General features: G+C 44.3%; 1 protein-coding gene across 29 annotated transcripts in view; it reads right to left on the bottom strand.

The window, feature by feature from the left end:
* The window catches only part of LOC147359668 (uncharacterized), a 587,603-nt gene that overhangs the window by 498,170 nt on the left and 71,882 nt on the right, over window positions 1–17,551 (bottom strand). For 6 of the 29 annotated variants that reach the window (XM_086335516.1, XM_086335517.1, XM_086335509.1 and 3 more), the window contains exons 1-2: window positions 13,454–13,681; window positions 12,243–12,376 (exon numbers count right to left, since the gene is read on the bottom strand). The exons of 9 other annotated variants lie outside the window; for them this stretch is intronic. In XM_086335516.1, the coding sequence (XP_086191642.1) occupies window positions 12,243–12,376; window positions 13,454–13,580 (261 nt within the window). In that variant the 5' untranslated portion in view covers window positions 13,581–13,681. 14 more of the 29 variants (XM_086335510.1, XM_086335515.1, XM_086335514.1 and 11 more) reach the window with 8 other exon arrangements.

Consider the following 17,551-nt stretch of genomic DNA (forward strand, 5'->3'; position numbering starts at 1 on the left):
AGGAATAAAAAGTCTGGAGATAAAGGTAGATTCTCTGGATAGAATAAAGCAGTAAAATTAATAAGATAGAGAGAGAGTGCTGTAGATTGAGTAGCACGGGAAAATAAGACATTTGAGGTAAGGCCAGTGTGCTGATGAACCAGCCATGCCAGGATCCTGAGAGTTTTCCAAGCAGTAGCAAGAGCTTGAACAAAGAGCCTGAGACAAAGTGTATCTGGGGAACAGAAAGTCCAATATGTCTGGAACCAGGTGGTAGCAGATAATGTCAAAGGGTGAACAGGATCAGACCCCAGGCACATTAAGGGCATGTGGAAGAGGTGGGATCTTCTAACTGGGATGGAAAGGGTTTGGAGGAATCTTAGCAGCAATACGGGGCTTCCCTGGTAGCTCAGATGGTAAAGAATCTGCCTGCAGTGCAGGAGACCCAGGTTCAATCCCTGGGTTGGGAAGATAGACTGAAAAAAGAAATGGCAACCCACTCCACTTGCCTGGAGAATCCCATGGACAAGAGGAACCTGGCAGGCTACAGTCTCTGGAATTGCAAAGAGTCAGATACAACTTAGCGACTAACAGTTTCACTTTAGCAGCATTATGGCATGCTTTAATTTCCAAGTTTGAAAATATTAACTCCAGCCGCTGCTTGGTAAATCAACACTAGAGACACAAAAGTGAAAGGAGGAAAACCAGCGAGGTGGCTGGCAAATGGAAGCAGCAGGGAAGGGCTGAAGATAGGGTTGGATTCCAGAGAGATGGTAAAGACGGTGGAGCCACTGGAGGTTGCTAGAGGCTTGCACAAAGGGGAAAGACGATGAAGGATTCCAGCCTGGGTGCATCTGGCTTGATGTATCCACACAGAACAACTGCGGGGCAGTGAACAGTCTTCATAGGTCAAAAGTTCAGTTCAGTTCAGTCTCTCAGTCATGTCCGACTCTCTGCGTCCCCATGGACTGCAGCACGTCAGGCCTCCCTGTCCATCACCAACGTCCGGAGTTCACTCAAATTCAAGTCCATCAAGTCGGTGATGCCATCCAACCATCTCATCCTCTGTCGTCCCCTTCTCCTCGCACCTTCGATCTCTCCCACATCAGGGTCTTTTCCAACGAGTCAGTTCTTTGCATCAGGTGGCCAAGGTGTTGGAGTTTCAGCTTGAGCACAGGTCAAAAGGGAAGGGCGCAAACAGAAAGCACGATAGGTTGGGTGTTCTGAAGACTGACCCTAACTGACTTCAAGGTGGCTCAACTCAGAGCCATCTGCTAAGAGGCCGCAACAGAGCTCCCAGCCCTCTTGTATCACACAGCATCATGAAACACGCAGACCAGATGAGTAGGAACTCTTCGAAGACTGTTCCTATTTCTTATCATCAAAACACCAAACTGAGAAAAGAAAAACTACCCATGGCCCAGTTGAGCCAGGGCCATTTGACCCAGGGGAAAAAACTCAAACATCCAAGTGCGTTCTCCACTAGAAATCCCTCTTGGGGTTCTACAGGACCACATGTTTAGAAGGTCTTAAGAGTGATTGTAAGGAATGTGAATATAACACATTTCCTGGGGAGGGGGTGCTGCAGAGACATGGGGCCAGGGAGACAGCCTGAGGAAATCAGTGGCTCTCTAACGCTCTAAACGGCTCAAGACCAGACTAATTCCATTTCAAGGAGCTTGAGAGCCTTTCCCTTGGAGAGAGGCATACTTTCTGTTCTCTCATTATCAGAAATGCTGTCAGGCACAGAGTAAGAGTTATGTAATAGGAAGCAATACTTTCCGGCCTTTCTCCATCCTCCTGTTATATAATAGTCATGCCAAGATGAAGTGCCCAACGTCTAACCGCAGAGATGCAACCCTGTCAATTAAATTTATAGTTTACACTTCCTTTTCTCTTTTTTAGCAAGAGCTCCCTCCCCCTCCCTTCCCCCTCCCTCATGCCTTGCCAACAGGCTAGTCTCCAAGCTGATTTTTTTTCTCATTAGGTGGACCTGCTCCATTCATGAAAAAAAGAAGGGAAAGCTACTTTCATTCATTCATTCATTCATTTACTCCTTCTGCCAATCAGCCAACAATCATTTAATAGCCTATCATGTAAGAGATTCTGCAACAAGGAGGAAAGAGAACAAGCGTCAAATTATGGATCTGTGCCCACCAGCTAGGTGACTGACCTGGGATCTGTTAAATGGGCAAAGAAGGGCAAGCTAGTAGGGTTTGGGGGGAATTAGAAGTAATAGAGGCAACACACCTCTTCATAGCTATTATTCCTCTCCATATTATCATGATTTTGCATCAGATGAGAAAGATAAAGTACAAGCTCTTAGAAAATTTAAATCTAGTAAAGGAAGGACAGGAAAGTAACCATTGCAATCTGTTATAAAATTTACAGGCTAAAAAATAATAGGGTGCTGTGGGGATGATAAAACTGACTTAACTCAACCTTGTCTCTTTCATATCAAGTGGTATCATTTCAGATCATGTGTGCAATTTTAGGATCTAAAAAAAAGTCACCTTATAAGCTAATTTAAAAAGGGGGTCAATAAGGAATTAACATTAAACCTAAAATCTTTGCACATTTGTCCATTTCAAAAATGCATACAGTAATATGGTTTCATATGTTTCTATCTTGACAGCTATATTGTATTGTCTTTTTGTTGACATAATTTTGTAAGAAATATAATTACATTTCATATAAAAAATGGGGGGTCAATACCATGGTAGGAATTTAAAACAGGAGGTACCAATCAGCCAATCCTAAGAATTCTAAGCTCCTTTAAGATTCAAAATTAATCAATGCAACTCACCATATCAATAGAAGAAAGAGGGGAAAAAAAAGAAAGCATAGCCAACTCAATCCATACAGAAAAAAACATCTGACAAAAGTCAAAACTCATTCATAATAAGAAAAAAAGAAACTCTCAACAAACTAAGATTAGAAGGAAATTCCTCAAGCAAAGAACATCTATGAAAAACCTACTTTAACATCGTCCATAATAATAATTATTGAATGTTTCTCTCTACATTTGAGAACAAGGCAAAAATATCTACTCTCAACATTTTCAACCAAAATTTACTAGAGGTCACAGCAGTGTTATAAGGTTAAGAAACAAAAGGCAAAAATATTGGGAAGGGAGAAGTAAATGTCTTTAGTTATAGGTGACCTGGTCATACATAAGAAAAACCTTGAAGAAATCTACAAAAATAGAAAGGTCACAGGGTAGGAGACCACATTAAGAAAACAGTCATAAATTGTACTTCTATGCATCAGCAGGAGAATTTTTAAAATACCATTTACAGTAGTATCATAAATATGAAACACATAGACATAAATCTAAACTATATGCAAGACCTGTACATACAATTTAAAGAAGACCTAAATAAATAGAAAGACGTGCTGATTTTCATGGATTGAAAGATTCGATATTGTTAAAATGGTCATTCCTCCAAAACTGATCAACAGATTCACACAATTCTCATCTTAATCCTAGCAGGCTTTTTTGTTTGGAGAAACTGACAAACTAACTCTAAAATTTATATAAAATCCTACATGCCACAACTAAAAGATTGCCACATGCGGCGACAAATATCACAGACTCTACACGCCACAACTGGGACCCAGTATAGCCAAATGAATAAATAAGTTTTCTTAATGCCTCCATTTAAAAACAAAAACAAAAAACCTTCAAAGCACCTAGAACAGTCAAAACAATCTTGAAATTGTTGGAGTCTAGCACTATCTAAGTTCAATAATTATTAAAACTTTATATTAATCAAAACCCATGTGAAACTGGCATTAGGACAGACTTAAAAATCAAAGGAGAAGAAAAGGGAATTAATAAATGAATACTTGAGCCGGTTAATTAGTGTTTGACCCAGAAGGCAAGGTTATTTAATGGTAAGACCGTAAGTACCACAGCAAGTAAGCCAGAAAGAAAAACACCAATACAGTATACTAACGCATATATATGGAATTTAGAAAGATGGTAACAATAACCCTGTGTACGAGACAGCAAAAGAGACACTGATGTATAGATCAGTCTTATGGACTCTGTGGGAGAGGGAGAGGGTGGGGAGATTTGGGAGATTGGCATTGAAACATGTATAATATCATGTATGAAACGAGTCGCCAGTCCAGGTTCGATGCACGATACTGGATGCTTGGGGCTGGTGCACTGGGACAACCCAGAGGGAGGGTATGGGGAGGGAGGAGGGAGGAGGGTTCAGGATGGGGAACACAGGTATACCTGTGGCGGATTCATTTCGATATTTGGCAAAACTAATACAATATTGTAAAGTTTAAAAATAAAATAAAATTTAAAAAAAAAAGCTAGAATTAAAATAACAAAACAAAAAAAAGACCGTAAGTAGCCTTCACAACAAATGGTGTTAGAAAAACTGGATATTCAACTGCGGGAAAAAATTACCCTCAGCATTTACCACATATCATTCACAAAAATTAATTTGAGATAGATTATAAGTCTAAATGTAACACTAAAATTACAAAACTTTCACAAGCACACACAAGAGAAAATCTTTGTAGCACTGAGTTACACAAAGATTTCTTTGGGCGAAAAAATAAGACATAAGGAAAACAATTGATAAACTAAACTCTATCAAAATTTAAGACTGCTGCTTTTTAAAGACACCATTGAAAAAAATGAAAAGGCAATCCTAGAAAAAAAAATTCATAACACATCTATCTGACAATGGATTTGTATTCAGAAATACATAAAGAACTTTGCAACTCAATAATCAGCAAAACAGGGACTTCCCTTGTTGTCCTGTGGCTAAGACTCCACGCTCCCATTGCAGGGGGCTCAGGTTCGATTCCTGGTCAGGGAAACAGATCCCACATGCCAGAACTAGAGTTCACATGCCGCAGCCAAATAAAAAAGATAAATTTTTAAAAAATAAGCAAAACCATCAAACTTGGAAGGAAAAGGCAAACCATTTGAACAGATGTGCATCACAAAAGATATGCAAATGACCAATGAGTACATGAAAAAAAATGCTCAAAATGATGACATCGTGGAAGTGCAAATTAAGAGCACCACGGACACACTATTAGACACAAGAATGTCTAAAAATCAACAAAACAGACAACGCTAAGTGCAAAGAAGGAAGTAACCGCTGTTCTCCATGACTTCACCTCTCTTAAAATCTCCAAACTCTCCTTCCACTAGGCTTCCCGGAAACCTACATGAAACCATACCTCAACATTCAAGGCGGTTTATACCTAATATAGCCTTTCTTTCCCTTTCTTGCACTCAGTGCCTTCTCAGGCTCTCTAGACTCTCGACACACAGGTGAGTTTCAGTTGGCCCCTTGAAAATAGCTGCCTTTTGAGATAGTAGTCCTCCTTTAACCTAGTTTTATCAAGCAAGAGGAATTTCAAATAAGTGGCTTTTCCAAATTATATAATTTTTTTAATTTTTTAAATATGAATTAAATATCTTAGCTATCTTGAAAGGAAAAGTGTCTCGCCTCTCTTGGCTTTGTAAATTGGGGGCATTAAACATAATTTAATCCTGTTCAGTGATCAACGGTCATTTCTCGTTGCATGACAACAGCCAAGGGAATTTACTAACAGCACACTGTTGGGGCTTCCCAGTTGGCACTAGTGGTAAGGAACCCGCTTCACAATGCGGGAGACATGAGAGATGCGGGTGTGATCCCTGGGTCAGGAAGATCTCCTGGAAGAGGGCATAGCAACCCACTCCAGTATTCTTGCTTGGAGAATTCCATGGACAGAGAAGCCTGACGGGCTACAGTCCATAGGGCCGCACAGAATCAGACACAACTGAAGAGACTTAAGCATGCATAGTTCGCTGTTGTCTTTGCATGAAATGCCAGAAGATGGGCCACTTACTGAGTTTTCTCTGCATTTTCCTGGTTGGTCAATGTCAAGGTCTCTGGATTTTATGCAGCTTGCTTGAGCTGAATCTTACAGACCTCTCCCCTTCACCCTTTTCATTTTCTGTATCTAATCAGCTATGTCTTGGGAAACCAGGTTGCCAAGTTAGAACTGTTTCTTAAGGAAAAAAAGTTCTGCACCAAAGTCAGAAAGAAAGGGCTTCACTCAATGGCCTTTACGATACTGGCTTTGACATCCCCAAGTCATTTTTTGCCCATTTCCTGGTTCTCAGATGTTTGCCCATAGTCAATGTGGCCAGATACGTGACCTCCGAATGAGAAAGGTTTCATTCACAACCTAATAAATTAGTAGGTGGCTCCCCTAGCTTTGGCTCATGAAACTGCTCAGGCTAACGTTCACATCAGTTCCCACATCTCAGGGGCAGTTTCCAGAAAGTTTCTGTCTCCCCTTCTGTCCTCTGCAAAACTGAATTATTACAGGAAACAAATATGCTACAGAAAGAGCAACCCTGCCATCCTGCAAGAAGGGCATTCTTAATCATCCCAGCTTCTGAGATTTACCTGGGTTTACACTCATGGACCAAACCAAAAAAGGCCTCTACTAGTCTGTCTTTCCTCCCAGGTCAGCATGTTAATGTGATGAGTAGGAAAGTGTCCTTCCTGGAAACAGCATAACTGGATCTTCAGCAAAAATTACAAAGGGAGTGCTTGGCACTAATAACGAAGAAAAGAGCAAAAAAATTTTTAATTTTTCAGCATCTTTTAAGATTCAGCTGAAACTTCACTGAATCTCTTCCTGAATCTTCTCTTCTCTCATCTGCAATTAATTTTTCCTCCTTTTTGCCCTTGCTGTTATCTGTAAGCCCAAAAAAACCACCATGATTCTTTATTGAACTTGTATATTTACTACAATACTTTGGCCACCTGATGCAAAAAGCCAACTCATTAGAAAAGATCCTGATGCTGGGAAAGACTGAGGGCAGGAGGAGAAGAGGGTGACAGAGGATGAGATGGTTGAATGGCATCACCAACTCCATGGACATGAGTTTGAGCAAACCCGGGGAGACGGTGAAGGACAGGAAGCCTGGCATGCTGTAGTCCATGGGGTTGCAAAGAGTCAGACATGTCTTAGTGACTGAACAACAACAGCAATTTACCACAAAACAGGCACTCAAAATATATATATATAGATCTTTGGAATGAATGAATGAATGGTGAAATGTAACTCAGGCTTCAGCTGTTGTGGTCACTCACTGTCTTTATTCTCTTCCTCTATCATGTTCTTAAGAAAATCTCTCTTTGAGAGGATTATCACTGATTACTCCATTTCAATGAATATTGAATTCAAAGAGATTCTTGAAATTTTGGAGAGCTAGGAAACAAGAAATTCTTCCCTGGTGGCTCAGCAGTTAAGAATCCACCTGCAACACAGGTGAAATGGAGACACAGATTCGACCCCCGGGGTCAGGAAGATCCCCTGGAGGAAGAAATGGCAACTCACTCCAGTACTCTCGGCTGGAAAATCCCATGGACAGCGAGCCTGGCAGACTACAGTCCACGGGGTCACAAAAGAGTCAGACACAACTGAGCAACTAAACAACACGGAAACAAGAAGCTGAATTTTTATTCCATCTTTGCTGTTTACTAGCTTTGTGACCGCAGACAAATGACTTGAAGTCAAAATCTTGGGGCGGTGCGTGTCTGTAAAACAAGGTAATTATATCTTCCCTGACCTTACAGAATTGAGAGAATCATATGAGCTAAAAAGTGTTAAAGCCATGGGGGATATCTAAAATTCTGTAAAGCTACTAGAGGCTATCGCTTTATAAATCATGAAGGAAACTAAAAAGAATCAAGAATTTGGCAAAATGAGACTCTCGTTCCAAGTCCTTCTCTCTGTCCATAGAACATACTCTCACCTGGAGCTCTCTGTCGGAGGGGGAAAGAGGGGGAAGGCGTTGCCCAGAGGCAGGGTTTGAATCTCCCTGCCTGATCTGATACCTGTCTGCCTGTGTTCTCATCTTCAGCTAATCTCTCAGAAAGCCATGCAACCAAGGGGTCACAAAGCTCCGCACAAGCGCCATTTCCTCTTCTGGCATAACAGTCACCAGGACCCCGAACATGGCGAACAGCCGGTCGAGGCTCAGGAGACCAGAGCCAACACAGGTTTGCATGTCCATTCACCCTTCATGATGATTAACTCTTCCATCACAGGCTAAGACATGAGCATTTATCTCCGGGGGTTCTTCAACTATTAGTGCTCAGGACTCTTCCCCGGCCATACATCATGGCACTGGAAGCGGGAGGTACAGACAAAAGTCGTCCCTCGTGCTGATGTGGTGTGAAGAGGGTGATTAATGACAGTCACACACGGCCACCCGGCTTCTGACTCACTCAAGTTACTCAGACGCCGACTTCGCTGACTTTGCTATTTTCCATGAGCCATCTTTCGCACCTCTTCCCCACTGCTGCTTTTAACTATAGCTTCAGCTTTGGGAGTCTTATTTTGAAAGGGGTGGAGGGACAACATTTGCTGTCATCACCAAAACCACACCAGGCTCTCTCTGACAAGGTGGCGGGCTCAACTTGGGGTTCTCCATCTTATCGCTGCTCTTAGGGAATCTGAAATTCAATCACACATTCAATAAATATGGATGAGCATCTCCTCTAGGTGCTGGGGACACATCAGGAAGGAAAATCAGACTGATAATCCTTGCCCAGGTGAAGCTTCCATTCAGGACACGAAGATAAGTATTAATAAGTAAACTGTGAAATGAAGTGAAAGTGAAGTCGCTCAGTCGTGTCCAACTCTTTGCAATTTCATAGACTGTAGCCCACCAGGCTCCACCATCCATGGAATTTTCCGGGCAAGAGTACTGGAGTGGGTTTCCATTTCCTTCTCCAGGGGATCTTCCTGACCCAGGGATCGAACCTTGGGTCTCCCGCATTGCAGGCAGACGCTTTACCGTCTGAGCCACCAGGGAAGCTCTGGTAAACTGTTGAAGGCTGCTGGAAAGTGGTAAGTGTCATAGGAATCAAAAAGCAGAGAATGGGAGGTAAGTACTGGGGTGTGGGATGGGTAGCAATTTTGATTAGAGAGTCAAAGTAAACCTCGTGGATAAGATGATGTTTGAGCAAAACCTGAGAGAGACAAAGGTGTGAGCCAAACAGATAACTGAGTGAAGAGGGTTCCAAGGAATAGAAACAGCCACTGCAAAAGCCCAAAGGTGGAAGTATGTCTGAATTTCTTGAGCAGCAGTGAAGCTAGTCTGGCCTGGGGAACACGTGTGAGGGATGGATGGAGTAAGGATGCTGTAGATACGAAAGAGGGGCAGGATGTTGAGGGGACACTAGCTTTTTATTCCCTTCACAAGGCAAAAAGTCATCAGAAGCTTTTAAATTTGTATTTTAAAGGAGTCAAACCAAGCCATCACTTGAGAACAGACAATGGATTGCCAACTGAGATGGAAGGGAACCACTCCAGAGGCTGCGACAGTGAGACATGATGGTGAGACATGGTGAGACCTCATCCAGATGAGACATGATGGTGACCTTGACCTGATCAGTAACAGCAGAGAGCTGAGAAATGGCCAAATCCTTGCTACACTACATCTCATGAAATTTAAGATGCCAGTGTCTGGGGCACCTTCCCAATCTGGAGATATTAAAAAGTGACATAATCTGTATCTTGATATCAAGGAAATGAGATGTTTTAAAGCTGAACTAAAGTGTTTCTGGCAGATTAGAGGTGGGGATGAGAGAAAAAGAGGAGTCAAGGATGTCTCCAAGGCTCATGGTCTGAGCAACAGGAAGGCTACCCTCAGGTGAGATGAGGAAGATCATTGGAGACCCAGGTTGGGAGGGGCAGGCGAGGGGTGGATCAGGAGTGCAGGTAAAGAGGCTGAGAAGCAAAGAACTGATGCTTTCAAATTGTGGTGCTAGAGAAGACTCTTGAGAGTCCCTTGGACTGCAACGAGATCAAACAATCCTACAGGAAATCAACCCTGAATATTCATTGGAAGGACTGATGCTGAAGCTCCAATACTTTCACCACCAGATGGGAACAGCCAACTGACTGGAAAAGATTCTGTTGCTGGGAAAGACTGAAAACAGGAAAAGGAAGGGGGCAACAGAAGATGAGATGGCTGGATGGCATCATCAACTCGAGGGACATGAGTTTGAGTAGACTCCAGGAGATAGTTAAGGACAGGGAAGCCTGGCGTGCTGCAGTGCATGGTATTGCAAAGAGTCTGACACGACTTAGCAACTGAACAGCAACAATAACAAATGCAAGTGAGAACGCCTTGCAGGCGGTTGAATATATGAGTTCAGGAGAGAGGCTTGGACCAGAAATGCAAATCTGAACATCATGGGACATAAATAATAATTGAAGCCAGAAGATTTAATGAGATCACCAAGGGGAGTGCAGATAGAGAAAAGAGGTCCCAAGCATGGGCTTTCTAATTTAAGATGGGTAGGCAGAAAAAAGAAACCAGCAATGGAGACTTAGAAGTAACCAGTAAGATCAGAGGAAATAACAGAAATAATTGAAAATGGCCATGCTCTGGATTGGTTGGGGCGGGGGGTGGAGGTTGGGGGGTAAAATCTGCTTAAAGGCTGCTAAAATAGGTACCATAAGAATGGCTCATGTCTGTGCTTAGATGATGCCAAGAAGACTGGGGTTACGATGGGGATAACCATATCAAGGGGCGAAAAGAACTAGAGCAGGGGATAAAAGTAAAGTGAAAGGATTACCCTTCTTATTTAATATGTATCTTCACAAGCCACCTTGTTCTAGAAAGATGCAAGGTGTTCATGAGAGATCAGCTTGTTAGTTGCACTGATTACTTTTAGCCTCACAAAGCCATTTTACCTCCCATTTCTAAGGTCCACCCCATCTCTTTCTGTCACTCACTGATTCGCTCACCGATTCGCTCACTGATTCACTCATGCCACAAATACTTATTGACAACACTGTGGGCCAGTGTTCCCAGGGCTGGATCTGGATGGCTGACTGGAAAATACACGGTTCCAACCTCCTTTTCAACTTAAAACCAGTCTAGATACAAGACTAGGCACTGAACAAACCAATTTCTCAGATATTCACAAAATCCTGTCTTTAAATCCACAAAATGCAGGGAGGAAACTCAGAACACACAAGCCACGGGTCGCCAGGCCCCAAAACCTCCCAGGCCTGGAGGGTCTACACTGCACTGAACTCATGTGTCCTTCCCAACGGGCCAGGGGGGAGAAATAGGGAGTCACCAGCAATGACAATAGCCAATATACGCAGTGCCTTTCAAGTTCAAACTCAGTTTCATATCCTGCATTGAAGTTCAACTATATGACCGTGTCTGGAGATAAGGACAGCTGCCATCCTGTCTTGGATGAGAGAGCAAAGGCTCCAGGGATCCTGGGGTGCCCAGGCAGGAGGGAGTCCAGCTGGAACTCAAGTCCAAGTCTTCAAATGGTTTGTAAGCAGCAGCGGGGGAAGCTCGGAACAGACGAACCCTGGAGGGGCAGAGCCAAAGCAAGAGCAAGCGGGCCACGGAAACAGCTTAGGGGGGACTAGGCCCCGAGCAGTAGAGGAGCTGGCTCTTGGGGACAGATAAGAGCACAGCATGTCCTGAAGGGGGTGTCAAGAGAGAGCCCAAACCGCACACCGCTGACGGTCAAGAGGGGAGCCAAGGACACGTCTCAGCACCAACGTGGCACAGCAGACAGAACCCAACACCCTTGGATGTCAGGCTGCCGGGACCCGGGCGGTCACTGGGACAAGAGAAGGGGCCTTTATTTCTTTATTTTTTAACTGGAGGGTGATCGCCTTACAATGTTGTGTCATTTCTGCTGTACAACAGCGAATCAGCCATAAGTTTATACATTATATATATGTGTGTGTGTATATCCCTTCTCTCTCACCCCCACCCCTCATCCCTGGCTTTTTATCTTAAAACCGGGCAAGTCTTGCAACTTCGCTGGCAGACCAGTAGTTAATACTCCAAGCACTCAATGCAGGGGGCCCGGCTTCGATCTCTGGTCAGGGAACTAAATCCCACATGCCATAACTAAGACCTGGTACAGCCAAATTTAAAAAAAAAATTTTTTTTAATAGGAAAGTCCTGAGCAAACAGGGCTGAGCTGGGCACCCTGGTTAGAAGTGTAGCCCAGCTGCTCTCCGGCCGTGGAAACCAAGGCAGACGCCTTCCCCGTCTCCCTGTCCTCCTCTCCACTAACCCGGGTGTAAAACAGGATCCTGCAGGTTTGCCGTGAGATTTCAGGGCAATGAGTGAAAACTCCCTAACATACCATCTGGCACTTGGAAGGCATTCAATTAATAGCAGCTATGATTATAACTGCGAGGCTATGAACACGAGATTTTCAACTTACTTTCTCACCGTTCTGGGAGCTGACAGGCAGTCTCCGGAGCCCTCCCGGGAATGGTGCTTCTCGGGGCCCGGCTTGGAACCAGCTGTTTCGGATCTTCATTAAAACCGTAAATGTGGAGAAGCTGAGGCAGCACTCTACAAGGAGCGAGGGAAAACCCAGCCAGCTGTTCTTTGGAAGTTTCTGTAACTTCCAAGATAAAGCATATCCTAGATAAACTTGACCACTGGAAAAAGTTTATCACACCAGATTGACCCTAGGGATTACGGGGAAGCCAACCAAGAGACTTCACGACAGCTTAAATACCAGGCACTCGGGGCTTTTTAATTTATTTGTTTTGCCTGTGCTGGGTCTTCGTTGCTACATGGGCTTTTCTCTAGTTGTGGTGAGCAAGGGTTACTCTCTAGCTGTGACGTGCAGGCTTCTCTTGCTGCGGAGCATGGGCTCTCGGGCACACGGGCTTCAGTAGTCGTGGCTCCCGGGCTCTAGAGCACAGGCTCAGTAGTTGTGGCTGACGGGCTTAGCTGTTCTGTGGCATGTGGGATCTTCCTGAACCAGAGTTTGAACCCATGTCTCCTGCGTTAGCAGGCACATTCTTTACCCCAGAGCCACCTGGAAAGCCCACTCAGGGCTCTTAATCTGAGTCTGCGTATCCTAGACTTTCTCCCCATCCTCTGGCCCTCCCAGCACACTCCCCCAAGACTGAAAGGGGTCTTTGGTTCATCTGATAACATCCTAGTAACTGCCCCTAGCACACACGTTTCTAAGTACCCTCTCTATGAATATCACTTTAATTTCCAGGAGCATTAGCTGCAATACTCCACAACTCTTGTTATTAACAGAAAACTCAGGTCCTGTACAAAAATAATCCTTTCTCTCAGTAAAAAGCCCTTGCTTTTAAATCTGTATTACGTTGTAGGTTATTTGTTCTTTGGGCCTCAAACACCGTGTTTCTTGCATTGCAATGTAATACTCTAGCTTGGTGCCAGCAGAATTCTTGGAATGTACAAGACACCTCCATGCTTTTCATTCATTTATGGAGCTGGACTGTCGTTCATCCACATTTATGTCCCTCCCAGAAATGGGTTTTGCTTTTTAAAAATAGCCCAGGTTTCTCTCTGAATCCAGAAGTTCTATTAAGCATGCCCAGGATCCCGCACTGATTCATCACTGCAGGAACATCTACCAAGCATCAGACTCAGGGGAGGTCTTACCCCTGTAAGAGAGGCAAGATGGAACTGGGCTCCAAGCACCAAACTGGTTCCAGTGTGCTGTGCCCTCCTGGGGCTGGGAACTGCAAAGAAATGCTTTTCCTTTAAATGTTGCCCCTTTGTGGCTCATAAACGAGTAAGTTCAGACAGCAGCTGTCAAGCCCAGCAACAGTAACGCCTGCCAGGGCAGCATTCCCAGGACTGCCAATGGGGGAGATGAATCAGGTGAACGAAGAGCCCTAAAAGCCCAATTCAAAGGTCTCTAGCGCCACCTACTGACCCACTTTGTATTCTGTTGGCAAAAAGCCCGGAAACCACTGTAGGGTGGGAGGTGGGGGGTGGGGCATGGAGAATTGTAGCAATTCTTCCCAGGCATAATTGAAGGGAATTTATAAACCAATGGGTTCACCCCGTCATCTTCCTGATACAGTGTGTTCAGTCGCTGAGTCGTGTCCAACTGTGTGACCCTCTGGACTGTAGCCCACTAGGCTCCTCTGTCCATTTCCTTCTCCAGGGGATCTTCCTGTCCCAGGGATCCAACCCGGGTCTCCTGCATCGTAGGCGGACTCTTTACCATCTGACCCACCAGGGAAGCCCCCGACAGAGACACTGAGGCTCCAAAGTGATAAAGTGGCTTCTCTGAGGTCACAACTGTAGCCCACAGGAGCCTATACCTCCGAGACCCAGCTCTTACTGAGCTCTGCCCCAGCTCACTCTGTTCATGTCTGAAAACATGAACTTGCAGCAGCGAAGCTGGCTTGGAGAGAGGAGTTTCTGGGAGGCACCCGTCTCCTCTCCATTTTCTGTTTCTTCTTCTTCCTTTTGTACCAACAGACCCAGACAGACCTGACATTCTCCCCTGCTTCTAGAACCCTGATGTCTTTACTGTCCCGCAGTCGCTTTCAGGGAGAAAGTGTTGAACTACTTACTTGAAGGTGTTCGCCTGCATCTTTAAGAATGTGAAGGGCAGAGACCCTGCTTCGTAGACACCCAGTACCCCCGGGTGATAAGGAAACTAAGGCTCTGGGAGATCAAAGAATTCGCTTGGGGCCGTGGTTCCCAATACTCCTCACATTAGGATCACCTGGGGCTGTTTTACAAACTCCAGCACACTGGCTGTGCCGTAGGTCTACTCCCTCAGAATCTCTGGAGATGAAGAAACATACAGCGGGAGTTTCTGAAGCCCGCCCCTCCTCCAAGTGACTCCAGTGTTCAGACAACCTTGGGAGCCACTGACTTATGCACGCAGTTAGTAGGTGAGACAGCAAAGCCCCTGTCTTTCAACTCCCAGGGAGGAGGAATGGTGGAAGCAACAGTGGTTTGCATCACTTTAAAGATTTCTACCAATGACACATTCTAACTACATTATTAATAACATTACAAATGATCCTATTTAACTTACGCCAATGTACTCTTAATACTGTTACTAGAGAAAGGCAAATATCATACGGTATTGCTTATATGCGGAAGCTTTTATATGCAGAATCTTTATAAATGAATGTGTTTATGAAACAGAAATAGACTAACAGACCTAGAGAACAAACTTACGGTCACCAGTGGAGAAGGGTGAAGGGGAGGGGCAGATCAGGTGTTCCGGATTGACATGTACACAAATGTTATGTTTAAAATAGATAACCAACAAGGACGTACTGTATAGCACAGTGAACTCTACTCAATACTCTGTAATAACCTAAATAGGAAAAGAATTTGAAAAAGAATAGATACACGGGTAGGTATAAATGAACCACTTTGCTGTTCACCTGAAAATGGCATACAATATTGTTATTCGATTCCACTTCAATAGAAAATAGAAAGAATACTATTTATTGCTTTCAGAAATGGAAAAACAATTTCACTCGCCATGAAACAAAATGCAACCAGAAATACACTCAAATACAAAATTGTTTTAAAATCTCATTTGGTGCATATACGTATATGCATACGGAATCAATTTGCTGTACAGTAGAAACACGACACTGTAAATCAACTATACTTCAATCCATTTTTTTAATTACATTCCGAAAGGCAATTAAGTGATTTCGGTTTCCAGTTTTGGAGCCAATGCTTACTAAGAGCAAAGGAAGGTAGCCCCTCTGCTCCTGAAAAGACTGAGAGAGATGTGACAGAAATACACCGGAGCAGTGAATCTGTGTGTTCTGTTGATGCCTTTATGCGTGCAACTGACGCCTCCGCTTGTGTGCACGCCATGGTTTCATTCTGTCTCCCTCCAATTCTACTAGCGAGCTTAGGGGAAACGCCCTTTCAGGATCCTCTGTGCTGCAAGTCCTGAGCCCAGGGACTGTGGGTTCTCAGCCAAATTGCAACAACATCCTGCCCGCGGTCTTATCCAACAGCTGAGGCACTCTGGCTTGCTACTCAGAGCAACAGACATGCTTTTCGCATGGCTCTAGACCTTGCTCGATTGGCCGGCCCACCTGTTGGAGTGGGACCGTCCGCTCTTTGTCTCCCAGCCGGCAGACCAAGCTCACCACCCACATTTCCTGCAGGTGAGTGTTATCCTGCTCCTGGCTCCGAGCACAGCTGTTTGGCAAAGGCAAGCGGCAGATGCAGCCCCTGGGCCCCCAAGCGCTTGGCGACAGCATCCCACTGACCCAGGGGGCAGCTGAAAGCGGCTGTCTTTGCTGAACTAAAAGAGGGTTAATCAGCGATTACTGGAGATGAGATACAATCTGTGTCTGGAAAAACTGGGGGACTGGGTCTCATTCAAGCGCCACCTAGAAGTAAACTGGTTATCCGATTTTCTCCCCCAAAAAGTCCTCACCTGCACACTTTTAAAAGAAAAGTTTTTTAAAGAAACAAATTACCACATAACATATAGTCAGCTTACACATTTAAGGAAAATCGAGGGCTTCCCAGATGGCACGAGCGGTAAAGAACCTGCCTGCCAGTGCAGGAGACACAGGAGATGTGGGTTTGATCCCTGGGTTGGGAAGATCCCCTGGAGGGCATGGCAACCCACTCCAGTACTCTTGCCTGGAGAACCCATGGACAGAGGAGTCTGCTGGGCAAGAGTCGGACATGACTGAAGTGACTTATCACGCAGGCAGAAAAGCAACAAAGAAGTGAAAAGCACTGGTCGTACCAGGAATGCCCCAAACCATAACTAGCCCACCTGTGATGATCCTTCTTACTTCCTCCTATACCTTTCTGTGCATTTTTATACAGAAAGCGTTTGTACAAAACATGTTACTTTGTACCGTTTGTTTCCCATAGCAACATACCACAACCATCTTTCCAGCATTCCAAGCACCTACAAGGCATCATGTGTAATGAATTTGTAATGAATGCTGAATATTCCATTTACGAACAATTCAAACAAAATGAAGAAAGCAAGAGTATTCATGTACGAGTATCCTCGGATATGGTATCAAACATTGGATGTGATATCACCCATTTTAAAGATGGAAAAATGGAGGTAAAGGAGCAACCGTTAGTGGTGGACTGAGCACGCGCAAACAGAAGACCAAATGCAGTGGGAATCTGTGTCTGGCAGAGACTAGCTATGGCTTCTTGCTCTGTCAACACTTTAAGTGGCAAGACTGGGAAGAACTCTGGTAGATACCTGAACTAGATATCAGAAGATCTAGGAGTTTTATCTCACCTTGTCTGTCCACCAGCCAGAGTGGTCTGGCTTTGACACTTAACTGACCTGAGCCCCAGCTCCCTAATCTGTATGCTGGAGGAACACACAGCCCTCCTGCCACGCTCTGAAGCTTCTAAACAAGTGAGAATAGGAAGAACTCTACAAACATCAGAGATCCTGACAAATTCTGTGATGGATCCATCAATGGTGATGTATCTTAGTTAGTTCATCTAACACTTGAAAATACATTAGAGAATTTTAAATAGTGAAGGAAACTCTGAAGCCAACTAATTTTAGAAATAGGGAAACTGACTTCCTGAGAAGTTAGGAGGTTTGCTTACTGTTTCAGAGTGAGTAAGAGACCCAGCTAGTGCTAGAAGCTTCTAGCACTAGCTGGGGTTAGGATTCACATATGCCTCTTACGAGGTCAGCTTTAGAGCAACGAATATTCCAAACATGCTTACAAAAATGTGCTGAAGGCAATTCAGTGTATTTCC

The sequence above is a fragment of the Bos grunniens genome, chromosome 14 (assembly GCF_055505025.1).
Source record: "Bos grunniens cultivar Pamir isolate PY7600 chromosome 14, Bosgru_T2T1.0, whole genome shotgun sequence".
NCBI lineage: Eukaryota > Metazoa > Chordata > Mammalia > Artiodactyla > Bovidae > Bos > Bos grunniens.